The sequence below is a fragment of the Condylostylus longicornis genome, unplaced genomic scaffold (genome assembly GCF_029603195.1).
Source record: "Condylostylus longicornis isolate FDR11 unplaced genomic scaffold, ASM2960319v2 ptg000163l, whole genome shotgun sequence".
Lineage (NCBI taxonomy): Eukaryota > Metazoa > Arthropoda > Insecta > Diptera > Dolichopodidae > Condylostylus > Condylostylus longicornis.
Window position 1 is genome coordinate 1752966 of NW_026578131.1, and position 26617 is coordinate 1779582.

The 26617-nt window shown below is 28.7% G+C and overlaps 3 protein-coding genes across 5 annotated transcripts; 1 reads left to right on the forward strand and 2 right to left on the reverse strand.

Moving 5' to 3' along the window:
* Positions 1-6418: 6418 nt before the first annotated feature.
* LOC129616253 (V-type proton ATPase subunit G) lies at positions 6419-7880 on the forward strand. The gene is made up of 3 exons (XM_055531808.1): positions 6419-6604; positions 6692-6792; positions 6971-7880. The coding sequence occupies exons 1-3, from the start codon at positions 6523-6525 to the stop codon at positions 7139-7141; spliced, it is 354 nt and encodes a 117-aa protein (XP_055387783.1). The 5' UTR covers positions 6419-6522; the 3' UTR covers positions 7142-7880.
* A 219-nt stretch (positions 7881-8099) lies between these two features.
* On the reverse strand, positions 8100-13076 carry LOC129616252 (VPS35 endosomal protein sorting factor-like). Its single transcript, XM_055531806.1, has 16 exons — positions 12799-13076; positions 12639-12729; positions 12380-12565; positions 12171-12324; positions 11787-12114; positions 11556-11732; positions 10850-11018; positions 10628-10797; positions 10289-10571; positions 10084-10227; positions 9863-10029; positions 9442-9797; positions 9240-9379; positions 8805-8970; positions 8446-8711; positions 8100-8386 (listed from the first exon to the last, which is right to left on the reverse strand). Exons 1-16 carry the CDS (start codon positions 12810-12812, stop codon positions 8279-8281), a joined length of 2919 nt encoding a protein of 972 aa, XP_055387781.1. The 5' UTR covers positions 12813-13076; the 3' UTR covers positions 8100-8278.
* Positions 13077-14482: 1406 nt separating this feature from the next.
* LOC129616173 (PAX3- and PAX7-binding protein 1) lies at positions 14483-20605 on the reverse strand. Of its 3 annotated transcripts, none has more exons than XM_055531657.1 (13): positions 20262-20605; positions 19704-19978; positions 18395-18626; positions 18116-18289; positions 17329-17632; positions 16200-16513; positions 15939-16133; positions 15734-15882; positions 15463-15667; positions 15192-15384; positions 14972-15131; positions 14723-14886; positions 14483-14662 (listed from the first exon to the last, which is right to left on the reverse strand). In XM_055531657.1, exons 1-13 carry the CDS (start codon positions 20482-20484, stop codon positions 14611-14613), a joined length of 2640 nt encoding a protein of 879 aa, XP_055387632.1. In that variant the 5' UTR covers positions 20485-20605; the 3' UTR covers positions 14483-14610. The 3 variants fall into 3 exon arrangements, with proteins under 3 accessions (XP_055387632.1, XP_055387629.1, XP_055387633.1); XM_055531654.1 differs by having other exon boundaries at positions 19704-19981; XM_055531658.1 differs by having other exon boundaries at positions 19704-19981; positions 20133-20398.
* Positions 20606-26617: the final 6012 nt, after the last annotated feature.

The window sequence follows — 26617 nt, forward strand, 5'->3', positions numbered from 1 at the left end:
AATTTTCCTTTATGATAAATAAATGAAAATTTCGTCATCACAATGAATATTACAAAAAAATTATTAGTAAAAAAAAAAAAAAACACTTTTATTATGAAAAAACACAAATTATTTAAAAAATTTTTGTTTTGTTCTTGACACTATGATTTAAGCTGAAAAATTTTACAAATTCAAGATCAAATCTCTTAACAATCATACACCATTAAATTACTAAAAAACTATACGTATATAGCAATTTGAAATTGAAAAAAATTGTAGTTATGTACGTGCGTATTCTGAATTTTTCTGCTTTTCTTTTAATATCCATAAAGGAAAGGATATGAAAACTTTTTATGTGTCATCTGTTACATTCAAAATAACATACTTTATTTTTTATCCAACTTACTTTTACATACACTATACTTCATATACAATTTTTGTTTTATTTGCAAGTTTTATATTTTAACATAAATTTAAAAAAAAAGCAAAAAAGCAAACGAATAAATTTAGAGGACGAGCATAGAACTATATGAACCTAATAAAAAATTCTTACCAAAAGGAAAAGGGAAAGCCAAGAAAATAAAGTGAAAATTTGTGTGTAGAAATATAGAAATATAAAAAGGAACACAAATCCTTTATAAACTTTTACAATTAATTTAAATGTAAGTTTTATTGCGAAAAAATTTAAAATATTTTCAACCATTTTTAAAATGAAATATTGAGGTTTTTGGGCAAATTAAACTAAATTCATATAAAAATTGTGAAAATTGAATGACAAGTAATAGCACGTACTTTTAAATTTTAATGCATATTTTTTCCAAAACTTCTACACATATACTTTGTAAGCATAAAAATTTTTCAAAAGTAAAGGCAGTAGACAAGTTTTCTGCTTTGTCCTGTATATTTGACCATTTGATTATAAAGATTTTTTTTGTCTATCTATTTCTAACTGTTCATGGATAATTTCAGTATCATTCAGCCCGATATTTAAATTTAAATATATGATAAAATGATTCACCGTCTTTACTGCACTCAAATTAAATTTACGATTTAGTATTTACGATTATAATAAACTAATTATGTCGACGAGGTTCATCCCTATCGTTTCGACTTTAGAAGAGCTAATTTTCATTTATTGAACATTTTATTTTCGACCTACGAATATGTTCTTTCTTCAATTTATACAATTACTGATGTTGAATTAATGACGAATAGGTTCTACGAAAGAGTTTTATCTAAAAATAGTAATTATCTCAGTAACTATCCTTGGACTACATTTCCGGGTTTTAGTACTGACTCCGGTATTGTTAAAAAATACTTGGATGGTCTTGGCTTATGTTTGCTTCCGGGACCGGACAGCATCACTGAGATAATTTTAAGGAATTTCTTATTTCTGGCTGTCAATCTGGCTTTCATTTTCAATAATCATATTCGTCCGAAGTTTGTCCATCGCGTTGGAAGCGAGTAATAATATAAAAGGGAGTCTAGGGCCGAGGTAAAAAACTATGGACTGTCTGCTAATCCCAAAATTGTCAAATTGATATGCTATATGATTCCGTTAACGACCATTGCATGCCTTTTATTGTAAAGAATCAACACGGTTTCCTAAAAAGGAAGTCCACGGTTACTAATCTGATAGAGACAACTGCAATTTTTACTAATTACATGGATTTCAGACTGACGTTATTTACACTGATTTCAACAAGGCTTTTGATATTCTTCCTCACGAAGTAATTATTTTAAAGTTAAGACTTCTCGGTTTTCCTGGCAATTTTATAAATTGGATAAAATCGTACTTAGTGGGGAGATCTTATAGAGTAACTTTCCGTTTATCTCTATTTGTGGCAAGTTCGAGTGTGCGTCAAGGCAGCCATTTGGGGCCATTCAGGAGTTGGGAGCGATGTGAGGTCCTTATTTATGCTGATGATATGAAAATTTTTAAAAGGATTTCTTCATTAGCTGATTCCCAAGCACTTCAGAATGACTTAAATAACTTCTATGAATTGTGCTCTTTCAACAATTTAAAGTTAAACATAAGCAAATGTGCCGTAATAAGTTACTCAAGTCGCAGGCGCCCTTTTATGACAAATTATTCTTTCAATGGTGATGGTCTGAGAAGGGTTTTTACTATTAAGGACTTGCAAGTTTACTTCGACTCTAAATTGTCGTTTTTGGACCATTACAATTATATTGCGGGTAAGGCAGTAAACAGAATGCTGCGGCTTGGGAATAAATATAAAAAGAATTTAAATTTCACAATAACGAAAGACACTTTAAAGAAACGCCTTTATAGACTTGACAACTAGAATACGCGTTTTTTATTTCTTTTCTATTACTTAACTTTGCTTTAATTTCTTAATGATAAGTAATTATTAGTAATGTATATGTAATTATTAAAAATAATTAAAAATATGTATTATTATAATTTGTGATATGTATAATTGTAGATTTTATTTTAAGTTTTCATTGTAAAAAAAGAAAAAAAAAATTTTAACTTAATGTATGCATTATTTTGTAAAATGTTTGAGTTAAACATGAAATAAATAAATAAATAATTTTAATTAGATCTTGATTTATTGCGGTAATTTTAAACTTTTTTAATTAAATACGAATTTAAAAAACAAATAAAAATAAATTAATTCCCAAGAATAATATTCCAGCACAACTTTATATTTTAAATAAAATAAAATTTTTATTTAAAAAGCTTTTCATAAAATATTTAACTTCAACTGATAATTTCAAAAATGATCAAATCATTATTCTTTAACAGTGTCTTAATTAACTCTAATAAACGCATGATAATTAAATAAATCACTATAGAAAATCTAGAAAAATAACAAGACAAGAACTTGATTTCTTTGTTAAAGTTCTTTTATAAAACAATTTAAACATGTTTTAAACTCAAATCAAAAAACTCATTTGTCAATCAAATTTGAAATTTCATTAATAACTTCATAATTGTCTCTTCCATTTACTTTTTTTTGAATATTATTAAAAATTGTGTCAACCCCTTCAAAACTTGTCTGTTACTCTTTTTTATACACTTACAATGTCCATTTAATTGCATCTTTTACATCTACATATAACATTTTGTGTTATAAATTTTTTTAAGACTTACGTAATTCTATACAATTAAAATTTGTTTTTACAAAAAAATAAAATACACAGACCCCGCTCCTTCTCTACTCCTAATACAGAACTTCCTTAGTTATAAAGTGACACTTAATAATTAATAACAATATTTACATATGTCCCATAAGGAGCAAAAAAAAATTAAAGTTAAAAAATTATAAAAACCAACCAGAAAGTTCATTCACCATTTGAATTTTTCACTTCTTATATTTTGTTGTATATACCCTTTAAAATTTAAAGTATAAAAATTCGAAACTTAACAAGTAGAACATCCTTATATAAAAGGAAAGAATAACCTAATAAGTAAGCCTATATGGGAGAAGAAGAAAAACTTTTACTTTTTGTTTTTTATTGATTAATGACTTTTCCGGTTGAAAAGTCAACTAAAGAAAAATTTCTCAAAATAAAAACAAACAAAGTGCTGAACAACAAACACACAAATCATTTCTTTCTAGCCGTGTGCCCTTCATATTAATTCTTTTGTCCCGTTGTTCCAAAAAATTTTTCTTTTTGTTTTTTTTATCTTAAAAAAAGAAAACTTTTTATTATTCTTAATTTTAACTTTATTATTGTTAATGCAATAAAAAATATACCTAATATATAATATTGAGAGAAAGAAAGGACAATGGTTTAAGATTATAGACAACAAATTTTGAATAGAAAACTCAATGAAAAATATGAATTAAAATATAAAAGAAAACAATCACAAGTTCTTATCGAAGATAGTTAAGTTGATATCAACACTGAATAACAAAAAAACAAAATTAAAAAAAAACAACTAAAAACGCTTTAATCGATCTAAATAAACTGTAAATTAACTATCTTATTATACTCCGCACTTTGACAATCTGATTTTTAAAACTTGTTTTTAAAATATTTAAAATGATTTTTCATGATTGTATATGGCAGTTAATCGAACTTATCAAACAATTTCATAAAAACTTGTCGAATACATCTGAATGAAGAAAACGAATTTGAAAAAAGTCGAGACTTGAGAAGATAAATTTGCTAGTTGCTATTATCTTTAAAATAACAATTTCGTTACCCTTTTAGGATTCTTGATGTTTCATTCATCCAAAAATGAACCAAGCATATCCCAAATTACATAATTATTTAACAATGTAAAGTAAAAAAGTTGATGTCAAGTAAAAATTTTTATGTATTGTGTTATAAGTACACATGTACATTTATGGAGGCAATCTCATACTTTTCAGAAGAATCATTCAGAGATGAACATTATGTAACATAACAGCAGTTTACTACAAATTTGTGTTTTAATTTTAATTTTATAAAGTAAAATTTAATAAAACAAATTAATTATTTTGTTGGAAAAATGTTAAAAAAAAGAAAACAGGCTAATTTCGCTACGAACTAATTGGTTGAACTGGAATTATTTTGGTTTTATTTTCTAAAACAATATACAAACATAGAAAGGTTTTTAAAATAAATTAAAAATAGTTTTGTTTTAAAAATAATTCTATTTTCTCCTATCTCTCCCTTTATCTTCATATGTTTCTTTTTTTTTTTTGAGTTATGTTTGGTCTCAACCAATACATCTTTATTTCGAAAGAATTTTTAAAAAAAATTTTGAACGACAAAATGACGAGCGACCTAGTTTAGGTTAACGAAATCTGGCGGCAGCAATGGACCTACAATTTTCTATGCATATTATGTAAAATGTAAGTTATTTTCTTAGAATTTGAAATAAGTGTATAAGAGACACTTTTACAATCCCGTGCGACACTTTGGCCAAACTAAACAGTACACATCGCGGTCAGTTATACGTTGATCACCCATTAGATTTCTTTTATTGAAAACAACGCATATACTTACATACTTATTTTGATCATACACATTTAAGTCGAAATATTATATGTTGCTCGAAATATAACACAGCTATCTCCCTCGGCGTTATTTGAAAAAAAAATTTTCTTTTTCTATACTTTTAGTTCGTATTCAATGTACAAATTTTTGTAATATTTCAGTATTTCATACACTATAAATGTTTGTATATAAGTATATGTGTGTATGTAGGCACACAAACGTATATTTCATAGGAGAATTTTTTAGTTAATACTTATTTTGTAAAAAAATTCAGCAACATTTTTACAATAGCGAATTCCTCTTCTATAAGGAGAAAATCCATAAATATTATTCCCCACCAGAAAAAAACAAAACAAAAAAGGAAAATCTCTTAAATTTACATAATTAATTGTGTGCACATTTATATGCATACGTAAATACGTATAGAAAAACATGAGCGCGAGTTTCTGTAAGACCCGAACTAAATATTTTAAGAATGAAATATAAGACAATTCCAGCAAAACAAATAGAAACAAAACATAAATTTTCGTTTTCCTGTATAAAACTGAGCAGAAATCTGAGAGAAATTTTATATTTTTCTGCAAAAGAAGAAAGTAGGTTAACGTTACATTTATTTTCCTTATTTTATTTCAATGGCAGCACAATAAAACTCGATTGACCTAGATCTTTTATTTACCTATTGCAACTGGAAACCACGGTATACGAACTTGATCAATTGCTGCAACAATTTATTTTTCAATTTTGTTCATACATACGAATTCCCCCCTTCTCCAATACATAATTGTTGCAACGACGTAATAATGTACTTATTTAAATTATTACAGATACTGATGAATAGAAAACTTTACAAAAGAAAATAAATCTACGAGTTGTGAGCATTTTCGTCTTTTACACCATAGCACACTTAGGTCTGTCAAAAAGTAGATCCCTTCTCCTTTTTCTTAGAATGCGCTCTACGTGATCAAAAAAATTTTCAAATTTCATACAAAGCCCATATACTATTTTGACACCTTGAAATTTGACGAAAAAATTAAATGATAGATTATGTTTCATCATGCTCGTTCTTAAAATTACATACAATTTTTTTCATCTGATCTGTTTTGACAAGGTTGAATCTAATCAAATTCAGAAATTAATAAATAAAAACTTTCAATTTTCAATAATAAGAAACGTTTTCAATAAAAAGAAACATTTTTTTCTTTTTTTCGAACAAAACTTCATTGAATACTGTTAAACAAATTTCCGACTCTTCTTGTTTAATTTCAGAAAAATAAATTCGAATTTTCTTTATTGATGTTATCTGATAAAACAAGTATTAGAATTGAACACCTGTTTAGTTTTTGTAGAAAAGCTGAAGATGGATTTTGTGACACTAAGCTACCACGCCTCTATTATGTAATAGCTGAAGTTATAATGACATTTCGAATGTCGAAATATTGTACAACCCTAATGATTTTTTTTCCTATCATATGACAACCTTTATCGATTTATTCCTTTGACAAGGCAGGTAGCAAGTGGTTTGTAGTATAAAATAACTAATTTTTAATCTAAAAAAAACATTTGGAAATAAAAAAATATTGTTAAATAATGACTAGTCAAACTCAAGGAATCCAGCAGCTTTTAGCAGCAGAAAAAAAGGCTGCTGAGAAAGTTGCGGAAGCTAGAAAAAGTAAATCACGGATACATTTTAAAATGAAAATTATTAGGTCACATGATCGTCCATAAAAATTTCTAATACCTATTTGTTAACTTTTAGGGAAAGCAAGGCGTCTAAAGCAAGCCAAAGATGAAGCTACTGAAGAAATAGAAAAATATCGCCAAGAAAGGGAAAGGCAATTCAAGGAATTTGAGGCAAAGGTATTTAAAAATTTGATCTCTATTCTTTTAAAGTTTTTGTTTTTTAAATTCACTAGACTCGTTTTTAAATTTATTTGTATAATTCATTTATTTAAGATGTTTTATACAATTATTTTTGCTAATCATGTGATGTAAATGATCATTCTAATCTTCCATTTTTCAAATGTAAATTTTTTAGCACATGGGATCCAGGGAAGGAGTTGCAGCAAAAATTGATGCTGACACAAAACTTAAATTAGCTGAAATGAATCAGGCGATTGAACAACGCAAAGAGCCCGTAATAAATGAAATCCTTCAATATGTATATAACATCGTTCCAGAAATCCATAGAAATTATCGTAAAGATTAAGTAAAAAAAAACAAATTCGCGCATAAATAATATAATTGAGTGTTCTAAACTATAATAATATTAAAATAATGTGCATATATAAATATACATAAATAATATGGCAAATTTCTCGTATAAAACTAAACATTGTTCATTTTTGCAGAAAATTTCTGAGTATTATAATAATATTAAAATTTCTTGTTGAATTCATGTAAATAAATACCAATTTCATTGGTTTTATTAGAAATAATGTATATAAAAGTGTTATGTAGTTTATCTTTCAAAAATAAGTTTTTAATTCTTATGTACCTATTTAATTAACTTTTCTTTGTGCAATAAGAAATCGTAGTAATGAATTACTTCCTTTGAAACCAATTTTTTATGTGTATATAATTTGTTTCCGACACAGAAAAAGAAATTCAAAAATTAAAATTTAGATGGTGTACAATAGTACCACTGCGATAGTTATCTTGAAAAAATCGTTAAGCATTCTTACAAATATCAAAAAACAAATGAAAATCTTAAGACATTTAAGTAATTACGTAGGTTTTTTAGTTAAAAGATTTATGAATGGTTTTTTAGTTTTATTAATTAAATTACTCTTTTAAATTGCTTCATTTGATGATTAATATGCAATATATACTTATATTTGTAAACTCATACATACTTATGTTTTTTTGTATTTTATGTGAAAGTAGTAAAAAAATAAGAGCAAATTAAAAAAATTGGAAAGCCTTACTTTCTTAAGATATACTAAAAATCAATGTGCTTTGGCTTTTAAACAAAAATTCTACCCTGCTTCGATTCTCTAAAGTTACACGATTGCAATATCGTTCTCATTACTTTGATTTTTATTTTCAAATATTTTTGAACCCTTATAAAAAATCGTAAGAATTTTATAGATTTAACTTAACTTAATACCTGAATCAGAACTGAACTCTCAACATTTAACAGACTAGGTATTTTTTCAAGTGTAATAAAACTTCAATACATATTTAGAAATTTAAATTGCATTACCGATTAAGTCAAACTCACAATAAATTTGCCTTTTAGTAGACACCAACAATGTAAGTTAGTAAATGTAAAGTAAATAATAGAAATTTTTTTATTCATTTACATACATATACCTATACGTATTTTATTTTGATTAAGTTTCATTTATAATTTCAATTTCATACGAGATATCAGCTCCTCAATTCGCCTCATATACAGCGGGTTACCATAAAATTTCGTTTTGTAGTCTTCAGTCATTTTCAGAAGTTTTGCCTAATATTTATCAATCGTTATTAAAAGTTAAATACTATGCAAACAAAAGAAAAAGTTACCAAAGTTTTAGAGTCAGCTTGCTCGTATTTCAATGCCAAATTCCACAAATTAATTGCTAGCATAAATGTTTTATCTCTCATAAGATCAGAATATCTTAATACCCTGGAAAAAAGCTCCAAAGCTAAATTAGCTTGCTGACGTAGCTGATTTGCATCCCCCATTGACTTAAGTTGAACTAATATTTGATCAACAATTTGTGAGCATAATATATTAACTTCAGCAATAAACTTTGGATCAGATCCATATAACTCATCATTCGAAACAACTTAAAGTTATATAGAATCATATTAAATCAAACTTACCATACATATACATATTATGTGCTAACAGTTTTTGCTTAGTTTTAAATTATAGTTACCATTTGGAATGTGATAAGGGAATATATCCAAACTTTCGACGAATAACATATCAAGAGAATGCAAGTAAACTAACGTTGGTCCAGAACTATGTAAATCAAAAGGGTATTTTTTTAAAACGTCTAATAGAAGCCTTACAAGATAAAGCACTTCTTGATCTGGACTATCCTAAATTTTGCAAATTTAGACACATATATACCTACACGGCGTACGAGAATTAATGATGTCCGAAGCAAAGTAGTATGACTGACCTAGACAAACCAAAAAAAAGGAATATTAATATTGCTCCTGAGTTATTGAGCGTGAGCCCAAAATCGTTCTCAAGAAAAATAATTTATCTGGATCCTGCGTATCGTTTCGCTTCTAGGACAACATCAATTCCCGAACACTCTTCATACTTAAGTTTTTAAAAATTTTTGTGGTAAGATATAACTTACTGGAACAACTACCAAAGTTGAAAGCATGTTACACAAATACGACACCAAATAACTTTCAGTACTCTTTAGCTTGCCTTCTATTTCAGTTGTTCGTGGTAGCTCAGCAACCAAATTTAAAGCAGTCTCAAAGCAGGCGTCAGCTAGTTATGAAATTTTTGTTATGATTATATTTACAGATTAAGAAATTTAAATAAATTTATACCTTGCCCCAAACACAAATTCATTAGAGCAACTTGTCCACTTAGTAAGTATAAATCCATTTGTGTAGCTACTGATATAATACTTGGAATTGTGATGAAACAGTAAGCTGCGCAAGCTTTCACAAAGGCAGCTGTTTTGCGAGTGTGATGACCATTTACAATTTTACTAGTTTCAATAGCAAGTTTATTAACACACAGTACTAATGTAGTAAATACTGCATCTAAATTTGGGAATGCGGCCCTTGCCTCAACGTAAAAAGTTAATTGTTGTTCGAAATCCTTTCCATAGTCAACCTTTTTAATGAAGTTGCTGATCAGATTACCTATGAGTCTACGCTCGTCGTCCACAGTTAAAGCACTAAAAAATGTTTTCTATAAATTATCTTAATACAAATATCAAATATCGCAAAAGCAATATCTTACTTTACTGAATCATTCAAAACTTTACACAAATACATTAGTGCATTAGTTACTACAGGATCAGAAGTGGTTCCTTCAAAATTGTTTTTGTAGGTGACTATTATATTTTTGCAAACTTCCAATTTAATAGAATCTTTTTGGAAAAGATCTAGTACCAGTAAAAAGCTATCCTACATGTAAAAGGTAATGTAATTATGTTTACATTAAAATTTAATAATACTGACACACGTTAGTAATCCTTCAAAATCCGTAGAATACCTTACAATCTTGTCCATTATAGATTGCAACTGCCCGTAATAGTTTTCATAAATTTTGTTTTGACTTAGCCTAACATGAATATCCTCAAGTAGAGTATTTACCTCTTGTAACTAAAAAATTAATTTTATTAAAATAAAGTGAAATATATATATAATACATAATATAACTTACAGTAAAATGCTCTGCAACATATTGAGCCCACATTTCAATACACGATACATACTCTGCTGGATTAGTAAACGTACTAATCATATTTAATGCTGCTATGTATACAACATGTCGTTGTTCTTGAGGCGGTGGACAACGATTCAAACTTACACCAAGATTCCTAAGAAGTTGCCCCTTCGAAATTCCTTCAGTGTTGCAATTTGATAAAATTTTTACTAAATCTAAAGCTCGGTTTGCAATGAACTCTGGTTTAAAAGATGATAGTATTGCATATAATAGTGGGCCACTTGCATTAAAAAAAGAATTTTAGAATTAAAATTTATGAAACATTTGCTAATTTACTTATTTTTTTTATCTTTGCATGTATTTAATATTTCGTCAGCATTGGCGTCTGTCGAGCAATATGCAAATCCTTGCAATATCCAGTTCAATGCTGGTCCATAAAGTGCTAAATAACTGGATATATCTATTCGTTGTCTATTAATTTCCGATCTAATTGATCCGTTGAATATCTGGAATAAACTTGTTTTTATATTTTAGCTTAAAATTAATGAAAAACTGTACAGTGCCATAAACTGCTAGAAAGTCTTGCAAATTTTCTTTAATATATTCCTTGTCATTAGAAACATTTAATCCAACTCTTACAAGATAACATCGGGCATACGTAGCAATTAGAGGGTCTCCAATTCCTCTTATCATTTTTGTCAAACGAAGCAGTGCAGAGTTGAACTCGCTACAATTATTACACATAGTTTTTATAAAAATAAATGGCGACATCTGTATGAGAATATAAAAGCATTGGGACAGAATTTTTTACTTGATCCTCATTGTTTCTTCGAATAAATTCAATATATTTCGACTTTATTACTTTGTTAGTATTGTTTTGGTTGTTAGTAAAAGCAGAATTCTATTTGATAGTTAAAACTCTTTTCATTCCGGACCTCTTACATATAAACTATATCCTTTTAAATATTTCCAGCAAAAAAGTATAGGAACTTTGCAGAAAATATTTAAATATACATATGTGCATATTTACTTACACGTGAATGAAAATTTAAATATTTTCTAACATTTTCTAGCTTCAATAATACTTTACAAAAAATACTATTGAGTTTTTAAACTTATACTTAAAGTAATTTAAAGATTTATGTCTATTAGTTTAAAAAGCAAATATTAAGTATGTGCACACATTATACCTAGTTTCATTTTGCAAAATTAGTACCTATTTCACAGCTGTTTTATTCTCATACAACATTGATTTTTTTTCTACCTTTGGGTTAAAAAACTGTAACATTTCAAAATTGCCATTTCAACATACAGCCTGGGAAGAAGCTCTCTGATTGACGCAATTTTAAAAAACCAATTCTGACAAGTTTCTTTTGCACTATCAGGAACCATTTCTGGAGTAAATTTTTCGGGTAACGAGATTGCACTTTTTCGACCTGGTCTAAATTTATAAGACGCGATAAAATTATTGTTTATTTACCAAAAAATCACTTACTCAACATGATCTGCTTTAGTCCTTAAACGTTCATAAACTAATTTTCCAAATATATCCAAAATATCTGTAATCAAAACAAACTGGCTTGGATAAAATTGAAGAACTGAAGTATCTGATAACATTTTAGAGCATTGAATGGCTATTTTCAAAGCTTTAACTCGCTGGTCCCCATTCCATGATTGAACTAGTTCTTGATTAAGCTGTTCTATACGAGTTATATACTCCTGCTGGGTTAGATCCATCATATGTCGAACAGAGGACTCATCAAAATCATCTAGTTGTTCTAGTCGATATTTGACTTTATCGGATACTGTTGTTTGTGTTTTTACTGAAATTTAATTACTATATATTAAAACTATTTATTTTGAATAATAAACTTTTTACTCATTTCTCCACCGGAAAGAAAACTTGTTGTTATCGACAATTTCTCGGATGTTGTAAATTTGTTTAAAATACCTAAACGTTTATTGTTCCATGACAAATATTCTTTATTTGCTTCGAGCATATCTTTATTTTTTGATTTTTTTGAAAATTTTTCCTAAAAAGTCAAGTTTCATTAAATTATCTTATACCTTGAAAAGCATTTATCCTACATATTCCGCAACAATCTGGGATAATGGATCAGTTGCCGATTCCTGTGCGAACTGAGAAAGTGGATCGATTCCGTCAAGAGCATTTAAACCCAGAGGATCAATTAAAGATATAGTGGAAGAAGTTCTGCTACTTGAAGAGGATAAACCACTACTGAATTTTCCTCTAGTGCCTTTACTTTCAATTACCTAAGTATAAAAACTTTTGTTTTGAGCAAACAAGATTTTATAATTTACAAGTAAAGTACAAAAGTATACTCACAGCCACTTGAATTTGCTTTAAAGGATGTTCTAAAGTTGGATTGCTTTGCAAGTAATGTTTTTGAAACACAAAGTCTCTATTCAAACACACCCTGTTTATAATATATACAAATACAAATTTTAAAAGTTTGAAAGTGTAAATTTTTTATCATAATTTATACCAATCCGAGCTCATGATTTTGTGGGTACGTAATTTTTAAGTTTGTGAATTAAACCATACTTTTACACTAAGAAGCTTACGAAATTATTTTAATAAACCCCTTTAAATTTACTATTTATGAAAAAAACCCAACTTGCTACTTGTCTATTAAATGGTAACATAAATTGGACGCGGTATGCGGCGCACGGTTGCAAAAAAAAATTGATTTCTTCTGTTTACATATGCGACCAAATCTGTGATTTAATCTACGATAATGTGTAATAGCATATCAGGCAGAAATTATTGATGGCGCTCAAACTTTATGAATTATAATCATAATAAAAGTCAGCTGATCGCGATTGTAAGCTATTTACCACAAAAAATTGTCATTTTACTATCAAAAAATCTGATAGAAACTTTTATTTTTATATATTTTCCGTCAGTCAAAATCTGATTCAAACAAGGTTCACAAATACAACTTTCGTTAAACTCGAATAACTTTTAAATTTATGTCGTATAATTAAGCAGTAAGGAAATTTTAAATATATGCGAATAAAATTGCCGTGTGATAATCAGATTTCAATTTCAAGCGTGCGATTTTGGAACGATATAAACCACTTTCATTATTTTTGAAATGCGGTTTACATAATATACGAAAAAATCTAACATAAAGTCTGTGACAAAGTCTAATAACTTCAAAAATTAGTTATCTAATTTTTAATGATTTTTTTTTTGGATTTTTTTGCAGTTGATCTCTGCTCAAAATTACCACAAAAATTTGATTGCCGTTATTTTCTCTATAAAAAATCTGACAGTAAATTTGATGAGAATTGAGTCATTTACATTATTTTTCCACAAACAGTATTTATAAAAACTACATTCATTCATCATGTTTTTATCGTAATAAATATAAAAATATTAATAACGTACCGTCGATGTGGTTATTTTGATACAGCATGTGGCAAGATAAGTAAGACTAATATCGGCTTAAGTTTTTTGAAACAATGTACAATCGGCCTCAGTTTTTGACGTTTTTTTTCGACCTTTTTGTTTACCCCTAAAATGCCCTGTTCAATGCATTTTTTTCGATTTACATTCATTCGTTTTTTATTTTTATAAATTATGAATTTTCAATGAACAATTATGGAATCATTTTTTTTTTACTTGGAGAGTACAATATATTTTTTGAAAAAAATGCTACTGGCAATATTAATGTGAATATAACATTATGCTCTACTTGTAATTGGACTTTTTTTTTAAATTTCTCAATATTGTTTTACGAATTCAAATTCTGAAACTCATCTAAGACTGAAATCGATGAACTAGTGAGGTGTAAAGCTTGTGACTATATTTAACCATGTATTCAGCCACAATTCAGCAATTCAGAAATCGCAGGTTTACTTGGAGAGTACAATATATTTTTTGAAAAAAATGCTACTGGCAATATTAATGTGAATATAACATTATGCTCTACTTGTAATTGGACTTTTTTTTTAAATTTCTCAATCTTGTTTTACGAATTCAAATTCTGAAACTCATCTAAGACTGAAATCGATAAACTAGTTAGGTGTAAAGCTTGTGACTATATTTAACCATGTATTCAGCCACAATTCAGCAATTCAGAAATCGCAGGTTTGTTTTTTTTTAATACATAGGGAATAGAACAGTAATTAACGGGAAAAGAAAATGAATTATATACACAAGTGTATGATCTCAGAATAGAAACGATTTAGTAATTTATTGATTTTATTAAAATTTTTCAGAAATTATTCAACTAATGTAACTTAATTAAGGGCATATACTATTTACAAATTCGGTAATTAAACATCTAAATCTAATAACTGTGTAGTTTTTGCAAGATCTGCTTTGTCTTTTCGTATGTTTGCCTAAAATGAGAAAAAAACAGGTAAGTACAAAATAAAATAACTCATAATTTTAATGTTTACAAATGTAAAGGATTTTTTTTATCAAGTTGTTCGTAGATTGAATTTATAAACGCAATTAATAAGTTTAAATTCCTAATGGTTTCTGAATCAGGTTGCAACCATGCTGTCGGTAAAGTGTTAACGATTACTAATGCTTTCGATACAGAATCATTATTATTGCAAAACTAAAAAAGAAAATATTTCGATATTACCCCATAATTTAATTTAAATTTTATGCTATAATTTTTATATTCAAAGATAAATACTAACCCTCATTGCTGATAATAAATATCTGTTCAGCAAGAACGTTATTGCTAATTCCCGAATTTGGTAGTCTGCTATGATACCTTGCCAACTTAAAATATTTCTGAATAATTTTAATCCACTGCAGAATTGTCTTTGAAAAAATGATGTTTTGGCTTCTTGCATTCTGTAAAAAAATTATAAATTACATTGATATAAACTTTTAATAGTTTTCAAATTTAAATACTGTTTTGGAAAAATTGGAATGAAAACATCATTTTCTAAACAATCCTTCAGCTTGTCTAAAATAGTTATGAACAATGTTTTCAAAAACTTTGATTGTTCCTGTAACGGGTATTCGCGACCTAATTTTCTTATTTGCCCTATTAATCTTAAGGTTTGTGTAGTTGACAATGGATCCCAACAATGTGCAACGAGCTCTATAGTCAAGAAAAAAAGAAAATATAAAAGCTTCGTCAAAATAATTGATGTGAAAAATAAGAGTAATAAATTAATACCAGTTAACTTTGGAATAACAATTTTTTCTACGAGTGTTGGAACAAATTTAACATCTGGATCATTTTTCAAGCTTTCCAAACTTTCATTTTTAGTTGCAGCAAATTGCATGCAAGTTATATACCAATCTGTTTTATCAATTTCTTGGCTTTTTTCATCTAAAGGATTCCAACAAGTTAATTTAAGGCGAATTATGGAACCTACAATCTGAGTTGAAAATATTAATTAATACTTAAATAAATAATGAAGCAACGGGAACACAAAATTACACACTTTCGGAAGACATAAGCTAACAAATGAATCTTTATAAGATTCAATATCAGTCTGACGCCATATTTCAAATTTTGACAAAATATTTTCTATTTGACAAAAATCTTCATTCACATCGTTGAAAATTAACCCAGCTTCTAATGAAAGTTGATCTTAAAAAATAAAAAAATTGTTAGTGTGTAAAATAAAATATCTAAGCTTATAATACCTAAATTGGTGTGGTATTGAGATATATCTTGGTCGTGCATTTCATCATCGCTCGACATTCCGTCTAAATGTGTTGATGAAACCTCATTTCGCTCCCTTTCACATCTTCTTCTAGTTCTCCTACCTTCGCGCTCAGCAGCTCGTCGTTGTCTTTCCTCTTCCTCTGGTCCTTTTTTTAATGTTTGAGAAATACCTTCTATAAAGTAAAACATTAAAATAAGAATTAAATTAAGAACTGAAATCTAATAAGCCAATAGCTTACTTGAGGCATCAGCAACTTCTTTCGCTTGATCTCGAACATCTTGCCTTCGCCTTTCAATCAAGTATGTTGCACGTTTAGACCACAAATTGAAAATTCTTTTCTCAATGTCGTTTATTTCAGGAAGCTTTTCGTCTAAACATTCGATTAAGTCTGATACATAACACCGTAATTCTTGATAAAATCTGTATTTAGCAGCAGAAGTTGGTGCCTTTTGTGCGTAATCAATTGCTTCTATTTTGGCTTCCCTTAAATGTAGTACTATTTGATCTACTTCACCATTATGCTTTATGTGCAACTCTTTAATTTCCTTTAATCTATGTACATACATATAAAGAAACAAATTTTATAATCTTAATTAACCTACTCATTTACGTTATTTTTTTTGCTTTTAAATATTTAAAACTGACAGTTGTTTGGTACTTGTAAGAACAAATTTCTAAAAGGAGCAGATTTAGCTAAGAGAAATCGATTATCCACATGAAAAGGGTTTTTTTTCTGGTTTCCGGCGACTTGCAAGAAGAAATGACATTTTTAACTGACTTTATTGATTGTTTTGTTTTGACAAATAATAAATTTGTATGGAACTTTATGCACCTATATCTATTATCTGCAGCAGTTATACACTATGTAGGTGCATAAAATTTTATATGTGCATCTTAAAACTTTTTTAAAAAATTTTAATAGTCGCAAACAAATATGTATGTACATACATACATAATTATACATATGTATATATATGTATTTTGTTGTAAGCAGAATGATAGATCTCATTTGAAGTTGAATGGACCGCACTTTGCCGACGGCTAACTTAATTTATTAAATTTGGTGTTCTAAATTTATTCAAGATAAAATGAAAATATTTGATAATTTATTTTTCCATTTCTCGCTGGGAAACCTGCCAAATTCAGAGCGAAACTTAAATTTATCACTCAGCAGCAAAACTGAGAGTTACCTAACCACGTTACCTAAACTCACCTAAAAAATAAAAATATATAACCAACCATCAATGTATTTGGCGATTTATTTTTGTTTTATAGCGTATTATAAAACAAGACGATGTAATCACAATGGAAACTTTATTAATTTTAAAGAAGACGTGAAAAATTTAAAAAAATGATTTTGCACTTACCTATTTTTAAAGCAATCATTTATTTCCTTAGGAGTCCTCGGCCCAGATGCTTTACTTTCATTTTTTTGAGTTTTTATTAATAGTTGTCTTGGTTTTTCAAACATATTGTTTGCATAAGCTTGTTCTAAAAGAGTTCCCGTCGATTGCGGTTGATCATCTTCAATATTACTGCCACTTTTAATAGAAAACCGAAATAATAAATTTTCTTGATTTACAGCTGACACAAGTTGAGCTCCTGTAACCCCCTTTCGAATCTGTTGATTTTCCCATTCATTCAACTCGTGATCAGAGTCTCCTTCAGAATCTTAAAGTAGGAAATAAATTATTCCATGTTTATTTTGCTGTTAGTAATTCCAAATACTTATATATTTTATTTTTTAATTTTAAATTTCTAATTTAAATTTGTATGTACATATTATAATTAAATATACTATCTTATTTGTTTAGTACAAAATACAAAAGGACAATAATGCTATCCCTCACTAAACTCATATACAGTTACTCTAAAACTTAATGTACAAAAAACTGACGCATTAAAGAATGTTAAAAATCTTTTCGTTCGTATCGACTGCCTAAAATTGTAAGGTTCTGTCTATAACACCAAAAAAAAATACTTTTTGGTGCAGTTCGATTCAAGAAAATACAAATATCTTCTTCATGTCACCATGTTTTGAAACACACCATATGAGTCTCGTAATCTAGGCAGGCAATATATGTATATTCATTACCTCATTTTTTTGTATGAAATTTTGTTCTCTTATATTATTTACTTAACACTTATACATACAATCATTTTGAACAGAATAGAATTTTTCGCGTCTTTCTTCGCGTTCCTTCACACCAGTTATAGCATTCATATCCACTCTTTCCTCTTCATCTGAACCATCTTCAGCTTCATCATGAGCCAATCTGCTGCCTATTTTTGATGGTTCCTTAGCTTCCTCTAACGGAATATAGTCGCCTAAAATTAGTAACATTAGTAAAAATGTATTTTGCTAATAACTTCAATAAATCGTTTGAATATTAACAAAAATAATAACAAAATATGGATTTTGAGAAAATGTACCTTGTTCTCTAGCTTTTTGTCTTTCTTTTCTAGCTGCATGAATCATAGCCGCATCAGGAATGGATCCGCTTTCTAAATAAGATTTAAGGTTATTTGGTTTTGTGAAACGGTGTTTGGGTAATGCCAATTCCGTATTTGTGGATTCTTCACCATCTGAAGAAATGTCGTCCCTTCCAGCACAAATTGCTGCTCTGCCATTTAATATTTCGGGCTCAGATTTTTTCACAACGAGCTATACAACAAAAATGAAAATATTTATTTTACCAGCGATTTTATTTTTTAATAATCGAAATAAAAAATATTTTTAAAATTTAAGTAAGATAAATGATACATAAAATAAAGAACGAAATAAAAATTATAATTTGATGTGCAACAAATGAAGTACATGAAGTATATAGATACAATATGTATATTGCAAGAATCCGCGTTGCTAATTTTTTTACTTTTTCCTTCATGTCATTTAAATTTATTTTGCAGAAAATACATTTTTTTTTAACAAAAATACATGTTCATATATGGACGCTGTTTATTTTTTTCAAGTTTTGAAAATTTTATAAATTATTTATTGATTAATCTTTTATAAATTATTTAATAATTGATGTTGGACAGTTTTAAATCTACTGTTCCAAACTACCTACTAATGAAACTAAGAAAAAAGATTAAATTAAGCTTAGGTTTTAAACTATTTTCATTTTTTCTCAATTTATCAAGTTCTCAAATATTTGATAAGCCTTTAAAAACGAAGTGACTGTAAGATCTTCTGCGTATAATCATTACTCATTTACATTTCCGAAAAAAGCGAGTTTTTCATGACAAAAAATACTCATATCCACTTTAAAATTGTATTCTACGAGTATATTGTGCTCTTTTCTCATCTGACGAAAAAATTGGGATAAAAAAACGCCCTTTTATAATTTTAAGTTAGTTTCTTAACTTTCAATTATAATTATATATTAAATTGAATTTTTAAATTTTCTGAAAAACTCAGAGAAATGTTTTTTTAATTTGCACTGCTTTTTAAGCTGATATACACTACACTTTGTAGTTTTCAATTTTTTTTATTTTTAAACAAAGCAATACAAACACAAGCTATTCGGCATGATACGCAAAATTGCTTGTATAATAATTGATGGCAATAGATATTCGATTTTTTTAATATAAAAATTTGTGAGATTAAAGATTGTACAAACAATAAGTATGTATATCTAGGTACTAAAAATTTTTTTTGTATATTATTATAAAATAAGTAAAATATGTTTGTACAAACTTCTATTTTATATTTCATAAAAATTGATAATAATAACCTTACCACAAAGTCGTCTGTTCGAATTTCGGTCTGAACATTATCTGAGGAGTTGGTATTATATTTGGATTCAATAGATTTAGAAGATGCCGATAAAGATGAAGTCCGTGTTGTATCACTAACGTTCTTTTCAATACCATTAAAATTATTATTTCCATTAATATTGGAAATATTAACATTGTCAGATTTACATTTTTTCTTCCGCCGTTCTTTATCCAACATTCTCATAACTTTTTTACTATGAGCTGATTTTTTCACTTGAAATACTTCTCCATCATCTTCTGCTGAAAAATATTTTTTTTTATAACAATATATGTATGTAGGTATGTAAATCGAAAAATATGCTTTGCCTTAAGTTTTAACGACATAAGAATTAAAATATTAGTTTTTAAAATTTTGAAGGAAAACATTTATATACATATTTCGTTTTCTTACTTTGGGGAAATTGTTATTATTATTGTTTATATTAAAACATATTTCGGAAAAAAAAGTTCAAATACACGTACATACATACATATGTGTATATTTTAATCAGCTTCTGCGACCATATTTATTATATCTTACCATCATCAGCAAAACTAAGCAACGATTTTGTTTTAGGCTCCAAATCCCTATTTTTTGTTTTAAGTCTTTCTTTAATTTTATCTTTTTTGCTATCATTTACTTTTGTTTGTGTCATTGAATCTTCTTCAGCATCTACTCTTTCATCGTCAGAATCCTCATGATCTCCTAACGTTGCAAAAACACGACGTTGAATAGTTTTTTTTGGTTTTCGAAATAAAGACATTGAAGTATGCTAGAAAAATTTCTTTAAAAATTATACACTAGTTTTATAATAACTTTGATAAAATATTATTTTTTTACAGAAAATCGATATATCACAAAAAAAATTTTTAAAGAAAATACAAGCTGACATTTAATGACATAAAAATTTTACATTCACAATAATAAGCATTTTTCTACGATATTAAAAAATTTTCTAAGAAGGTAACACTGTTTTCATTTGTCAAATTATATTAAGAATTTGAAATTTTAACTATTGGTAGCACTCATGATAAAAGATATTGTTGAATGATGTTCTCTTCCCGTTTGTTTCTCTGATTTTTGGATTTCCTTTAGAGTTATAAAAAGTCACTGTTACGTTACAACGAACTTTATATAAAATATTTTGTTTACATAAATATGTAAATAATAAATACATAAAAAAATTGCGGGTAGTTGTAAGTGAAGTTGCAAAGAATTTGATATTGATTACTTTACCTAAACATTTAGCCATCTATTGTTATTGGCATAATTTTTTTTGTTCAGGTACAAATGAATTTGAAACAGGAGTTGTTAAGGACTGCAAATGTGAATTCAACCAGCATTGGCTGCGTTTTCACAAAAACTTTTTCATTTCGACATGTTTATCATTCTCCTTATCAAAAAGAGATCAAAACGTAAGCAACCCATTCATACAAAAATTGTATTGTAAACACAGCTAGACACAGCGACTGACACTAATACTAATTTATAAAATTTCTATTAAATTTATTTTATTTCGTTTATTCTAGAACAAAAAATTTTTTATTCAGTGTAATATCATCTTTTATTATAATTCTCGCAGATACCCTGAAAATGCGGTTCAAAAAAAAGATGCGGAAAAAACTAGAAATTATATTTAATATTGTATGTACATATGTACATAATTAAAATTATGAGTTGAAATTTTAATTTATAATAAATTTGAAAAATTTAAAAAACGAGTTGAAATTTGCATGTTTCAAAAACTCCAAATTTTATTTTAATATAAAAATTTTTAGGTTTTAATTAATTTTGTTTGATAGTAGTAGAAGTAGTAAGGGAGGGGACCGCCGAATAGCCACCCGCACTAGGCCAACAAGAAGGCCCAGCGGCAACCCCCCGAATTAACACCACACAACCTCTACCTCATACAATACCAAAAACCATCTACCGGAATCAGTCAACCTCCTCGACGGATTTCAAAGACTCCCCCTACTGGTCCTCCAGGTCATTGTAAAAAAAGTTCTTCTCTTCCACATCAAAGGCAGACAGGCACAAAGAACATGTTCATCTACCACATAGATCTGTTGTAGCGCTCGCTGAAACGCAATGTTCCATCAGCATCTCCACCAGTATGATAAGATCAGCCCTATTATATCCCAGCAACGCCCTCGTCCTCTTCTCGTCTCTACTAGGCCACACTGTTCTGACCACTCTGCATATGTGAGCTTCTGCTAGCTTTGCTAGGATCCCTATTTATGATGTCAAGGCACTCCCTTAGCTGTGACGCGCCGACCCATTCACTAGATTAGTAACACCGCACGCTTCAGCACATGCAAAGCAATTTTTCATCTCATTTCCCCGTTCCTCGCTGTGACAAGAGCCCAGCACACTGTTACCCTGCTCATTTCACAAAGTACCTGAGTGCCTTCTTGCAGGACGCGAGTGTTCCGATCGCCAACCTACTATCCACAAAGCCAGATCGCACCCTCTCTCCGGTCTGCATACGGCAAATTCTGCCACCCTGAATCGCTAAAATCTCCGCCTGGATGAGAGACTCTCGCCCCCATATCTTCCACAATCCCAGGACCACCTTTGTAGATAGACCGTATGTCTCAGCGCACATTAGGGATTGTAGACAATCCCTAATGTGCGCTGAGCCCTTTAGTACTCCAATCTTCCCCTTGTGAAATTACAATCCCGTAATCAACCTCCCATTCAATATATGATACCACAAAGCCAGTATGTATAATGCCTAATCCTCAGTATAACTATCGCTTGCAGCCTCAAGGCACTAGGGACGTGTGAATGCAGTTACAACGTGGTATTTATGAATACTTGTCACTTGTTTTAGGCTGCGTAATGAAGCTTTGTATCTTGCGAACCAGAAGTCGGACAGATATGATTTAATAAACGTATTCCCGAATTTTGACAAAGAAGAGTGTTGAGTAACGAGTATTCTTGATTTAAGGTATGAGGAACCAGTGACGAGTACTGAAGTAATGATAGTTACTCTTCACAGTCGCGATAACCACCAGTCATCCTCCCCATGTCATTCGCTGCACCTCCTCCAGTTCCATAGCGTCGCTTGGTACCATATCAACGTATGGAGTACGTCAAAATAGGTCTAACTATATACCCATACAACCAGTAATATTTAATATACATATATATTAATTAATTTTTTCTTATCTATATTTTCCTTCCACAGCAGCTTACTGCTTGTAGTCACGCTCAAGTAGCCCGCAAAATTCATTAAGGGTAGCTCGTCTCCACCATTCTAGGCAAGGGAAACTCCGACCTTCCAAGGCAAGGGAAATAGATACGGCGAGAGCCCCGCTCAGCGAATATTATCCTTATGGTAAGCATGACTATACCATATAGCTCTTACGATAGCCTCCACTCTTATGAAAGGCGTGTTCAACATCCAAGAAGGCAGCCAAAGTATATTCTTTGTGCCTACCAAAAAAAAACTTCATTGGCTACAGTGTTCTCACTTAGTAATTCGCGTAGGGCCTTCGTTTCGTTCCTTACAGTTCTTAAATTTCTTTCATAAAAAATTCGAAGTGTAAATAGGCTAAATTCATAATTTTTTTCAAAAGAATGATTCAGAAATGTCATTTTACTATAACAATACATTCACAGTTTTAACACAAATTCTCAACTATTTCAATTGCATATTTGCTTTTGTTTTACCTTACAAATTTCTTTCATTTGTGCCTAAATAGTATTTATTACATTTTTTATTTGGTGAATTTTATGAATAAATTACAAGTTAATATTAATATGTGAGAAAAAATAAATAATACGAAATTACTGAGTACAAACGCAATTTAGATCTTCTTTCACCAAAATTTTATTTCTCTTTAAAATTTATTAATTCAATTAATTGTCAAATAACTACATCAAATTTATCAAATAACTACATTAATTTTTATTAATGTAGTTATTTGATATTGCACTTTGGTTCCTTTACATTTGAGTATGTACATACATATGTTCGTAAAATATTGTGTACGTACATAATAGTTTATTCTTGCCAAAAGCACAGGATAAACTTAAGTATTAACTTTTATTATTAAAAAAATAAAATGTTCGGAGATATGATATTTTTTTTTAATTAATTAGCATTAAATTAAAAAACGTCAGTTTTTTAATAAATTCTCTTTTGGTATTTCTTGGTCTAATACCTAATGGAAATTTATATTTTAAATTTATTATTACCAAACGTAAAAATGTAATGAAATATCACAAAGTGGAAATACGTATATAAGTACATAAAATTAGCTTTTTCACTTATTTTTATTGGTCAAAGTTTTTCTTTTTGAACATTCCAGCGACTTGAGGCGTAAGAACTCTACATATTTGCATACATAAAAACATATATTTTTTATATCGTGCACACATCGTAGATTTATGTCTTCAGATGTATCATATTTACATGTTAGTACAAACGAACAACATATGGGTATTTTTGAAATAAAAAGGTACAGTTCGAATGTACGGAACTTTACTTTTAATTCGTATTTCGGGTGTTAGCTTGAACAAAATTAATTATAATTTCAATTCAAGCAGGGCATACTAATTGAAATAAAATTGAAAAAATTTTTTGAAGAAAATTAATGTTCAATATTTCTTTTAATTGTAAATGTTCGGATGTATTAGTTGGTTTCTGAATTTATCAAATTTGTGTTTTTTTTCTATTTCTTTTTTGATTATTGCTTTCAATGAAATACATACATACGTACTTAATATTACTAAAAAAATTATAGAAGCTTGTACAAATGTAAAATTTCACCTGTTGATAAATAGACTAATATTTAACATTTTGTAATTCGTTTACATGCCCTTCTATTTGCAATAGGGCAGATGAAAGTAAAATGAAGTACACACACACACATAACGCAATGCAAAATTACAAAAGGAACACAATTTGAATTTACTGATGCATGTGATGGGGAGTTTATCCAGTTTTTGATATTTCATGCCTGCTTCAATGAAAATATTACATTATAAATAACCAGATGAATTTAATTAACACTACATATTCACCTGTTTTAAATTATTTTTTTATCCTTTTATGACATCCGTAAGTAGAAAACAAAATAATTTTTAAAACTCCTAATTGAGTAAAAGCTATTCGCAATTTGATGCATTTTATTAAAAATTAATGTTAGTAAATGTTCGTTAACTTGAACAAATGCGAAATTCAAAAAATGAGACGAGTCTTTTTTGACAAAAAAAACAAACTAAATTTTTTTTTAAATGTAAATATTGTTGAATTCCTTGTTTTAAAATGTACGGGAATATGTAAAAGTAAAGAAAAAGTTTATATTTAATATTTTTTAATATACATACATATGTATATGTATCGCTAGGTTTTCACCTTTTAAAGCACCTTATATGATAAATAAAATACTTAACCAAAATATTTTATTCATAACATTTAAAATTTATTTTATTATTATAATTATATTGAAAAACTCATTATTTATAAAATAATATTAAAAATCTTTCGTCACAGAAGCTTGTGATTTCTTTTTAGGAGTTTCTCCAATTTATAGGTTTCGCAAATCGCAGCAATTTGTATTTTTTAAAATCCGTAAGCCCATACTTTTAATATGTGTCACAAGTTTGGCCCCAATCTTGCGAAATTCTTCGTAAAAGAATTGAATGTATTTAAAGGAATTACTTTAAATTTGCAATACGCCATGTTCCATCATCAAATCCAATAATTTTGCATCCAAATAATAACAAAGATAATAAAATGTGTGTATGATCGTGAAGTTGTTTAATATGATTTCCAAAATATTGCTATGTTCTGCAGACGCGTAAATGACATTATATCTTTGGCTAAAAGCACTGGGCGGTGCAAATTTTTCTATTAAAAATAGTCAATTTGCGGCAGAAATGTGTTCTGACTATATGGAAGCACCCCATGCGGGAATAACAGGGTTTGTGCGAAAATTTTTTTGTTAGTCTCATACATTTTCTATAGAAAGCTATGAAGAATATGCTCTTTTTGAAAATCAAAGAGTGATTATGTTGCTAAATAGCTCGAAACAGACCGAAAAATTTACGCAAACGCTTCTCTTTAGAAAAACTAGTAGATAAAACATTAGTTCATAATCTCTTTTAAAGTTACTGAGATGCAGAAAATCCAATTACGTCAATATCCATTTATGTAGTCACGGTGTAGTCACAGACAAAAGAAAGTGTTTTTCGTAACGATTGCTACAATTGATACTATACAACTGCAATAGTAAATGGTAAGATCAAATGACGATTTCCGCGGCGGTATATATACAATGTAATTTATTAATTAATCAGAATCGGCGCTAATCAGAGTTATATATACTAATATATTTTATAATAATAAAATATATATATATTTTTCTCCTCCTATACTCAATCCCTTGGGGAGCATAGAGCTTTCGCATAACCTCTCCATCGCACTCTATTGCTTGCCAATTCCTTTATTTGTGCCTATGTTTCGCCACTTTCAGTTATTTCTTTATGTACTGTTCCGCGTCAAGTAATTTTTTCAAGCCTTCCTACTTTACGTTTTCCTTGGGGGTTCCATTCTAATACTTGACGTGCAATTGTACTTTGTGGCTTGCTTAGCTCGTGCTCCAACCACCGCCACTTTATTTTCCTTATCTGTACTGCTATGGGCTTTTCACCCGCAAGCTCCCTAAGTTCCACATTAGTAATTCTTCTTGGCCAGAAGAATTACTAATGTGGAATCTTAAGATCCTGCATATTTTTCTTAGGCATTTACTTACGAATACCTGGACACCGTTACTACAAGCCTGATTCGGGTGGCAGGTTTCACTTCCATACAGAGGTATTGGCTTTACACAAATCCCGAACAGCCTCAATTTTATTTACAATATCATCTGTTCCTCCTTCTGTAG

Coding starts and splice junctions, on each gene's coding strand:
- LOC129616253 (XM_055531808.1), top strand. CDS start 6,523: ATGACTAGTCAAACTCAAGGAATCCAGCAGCTTTTAGCAGCAGAAAAA. Junction 6,605..6,691: donor AGTTGCGGAAGCTAGAAAAA/GTAAATCACGGA, acceptor GTTAACTTTTAG/GGAAAGCAAGGCGTCTAAAG. Junction 6,793..6,970: donor TCAAGGAATTTGAGGCAAAG/GTATTTAAAAAT, acceptor TAAATTTTTTAG/CACATGGGATCCAGGGAAGG.
- LOC129616252 (XM_055531806.1), bottom strand. Junction 9,380..9,441: donor GAATTTGTGTTTGGGGCAAG/GTATAAATTTAT, acceptor TTTCATAACTAG/CTGACGCCTGCTTTGAGACT. Junction 8,387..8,445: donor AAGCTGACTCTAAAACTTTG/GTAACTTTTTCT, acceptor GATAAATATTAG/GCAAAACTTCTGAAAATGAC.
- LOC129616173 (XM_055531654.1), bottom strand. CDS start 20,484: ATGTCTTTATTTCGAAAACCAAAAAAAACTATTCAACGTCGTGTTTTT. Junction 18,627..19,703: donor TTCGAACAGACGACTTTGTG/GTAAGGTTATTA, acceptor TTTGTTGTATAG/CTCGTTGTGAAAAAATCTGA. Junction 17,633..18,115: donor CTATTCTGTTCAAAATGATT/GTATGTATAAGT, acceptor TCCTACTTTAAG/ATTCTGAAGGAGACTCTGAT.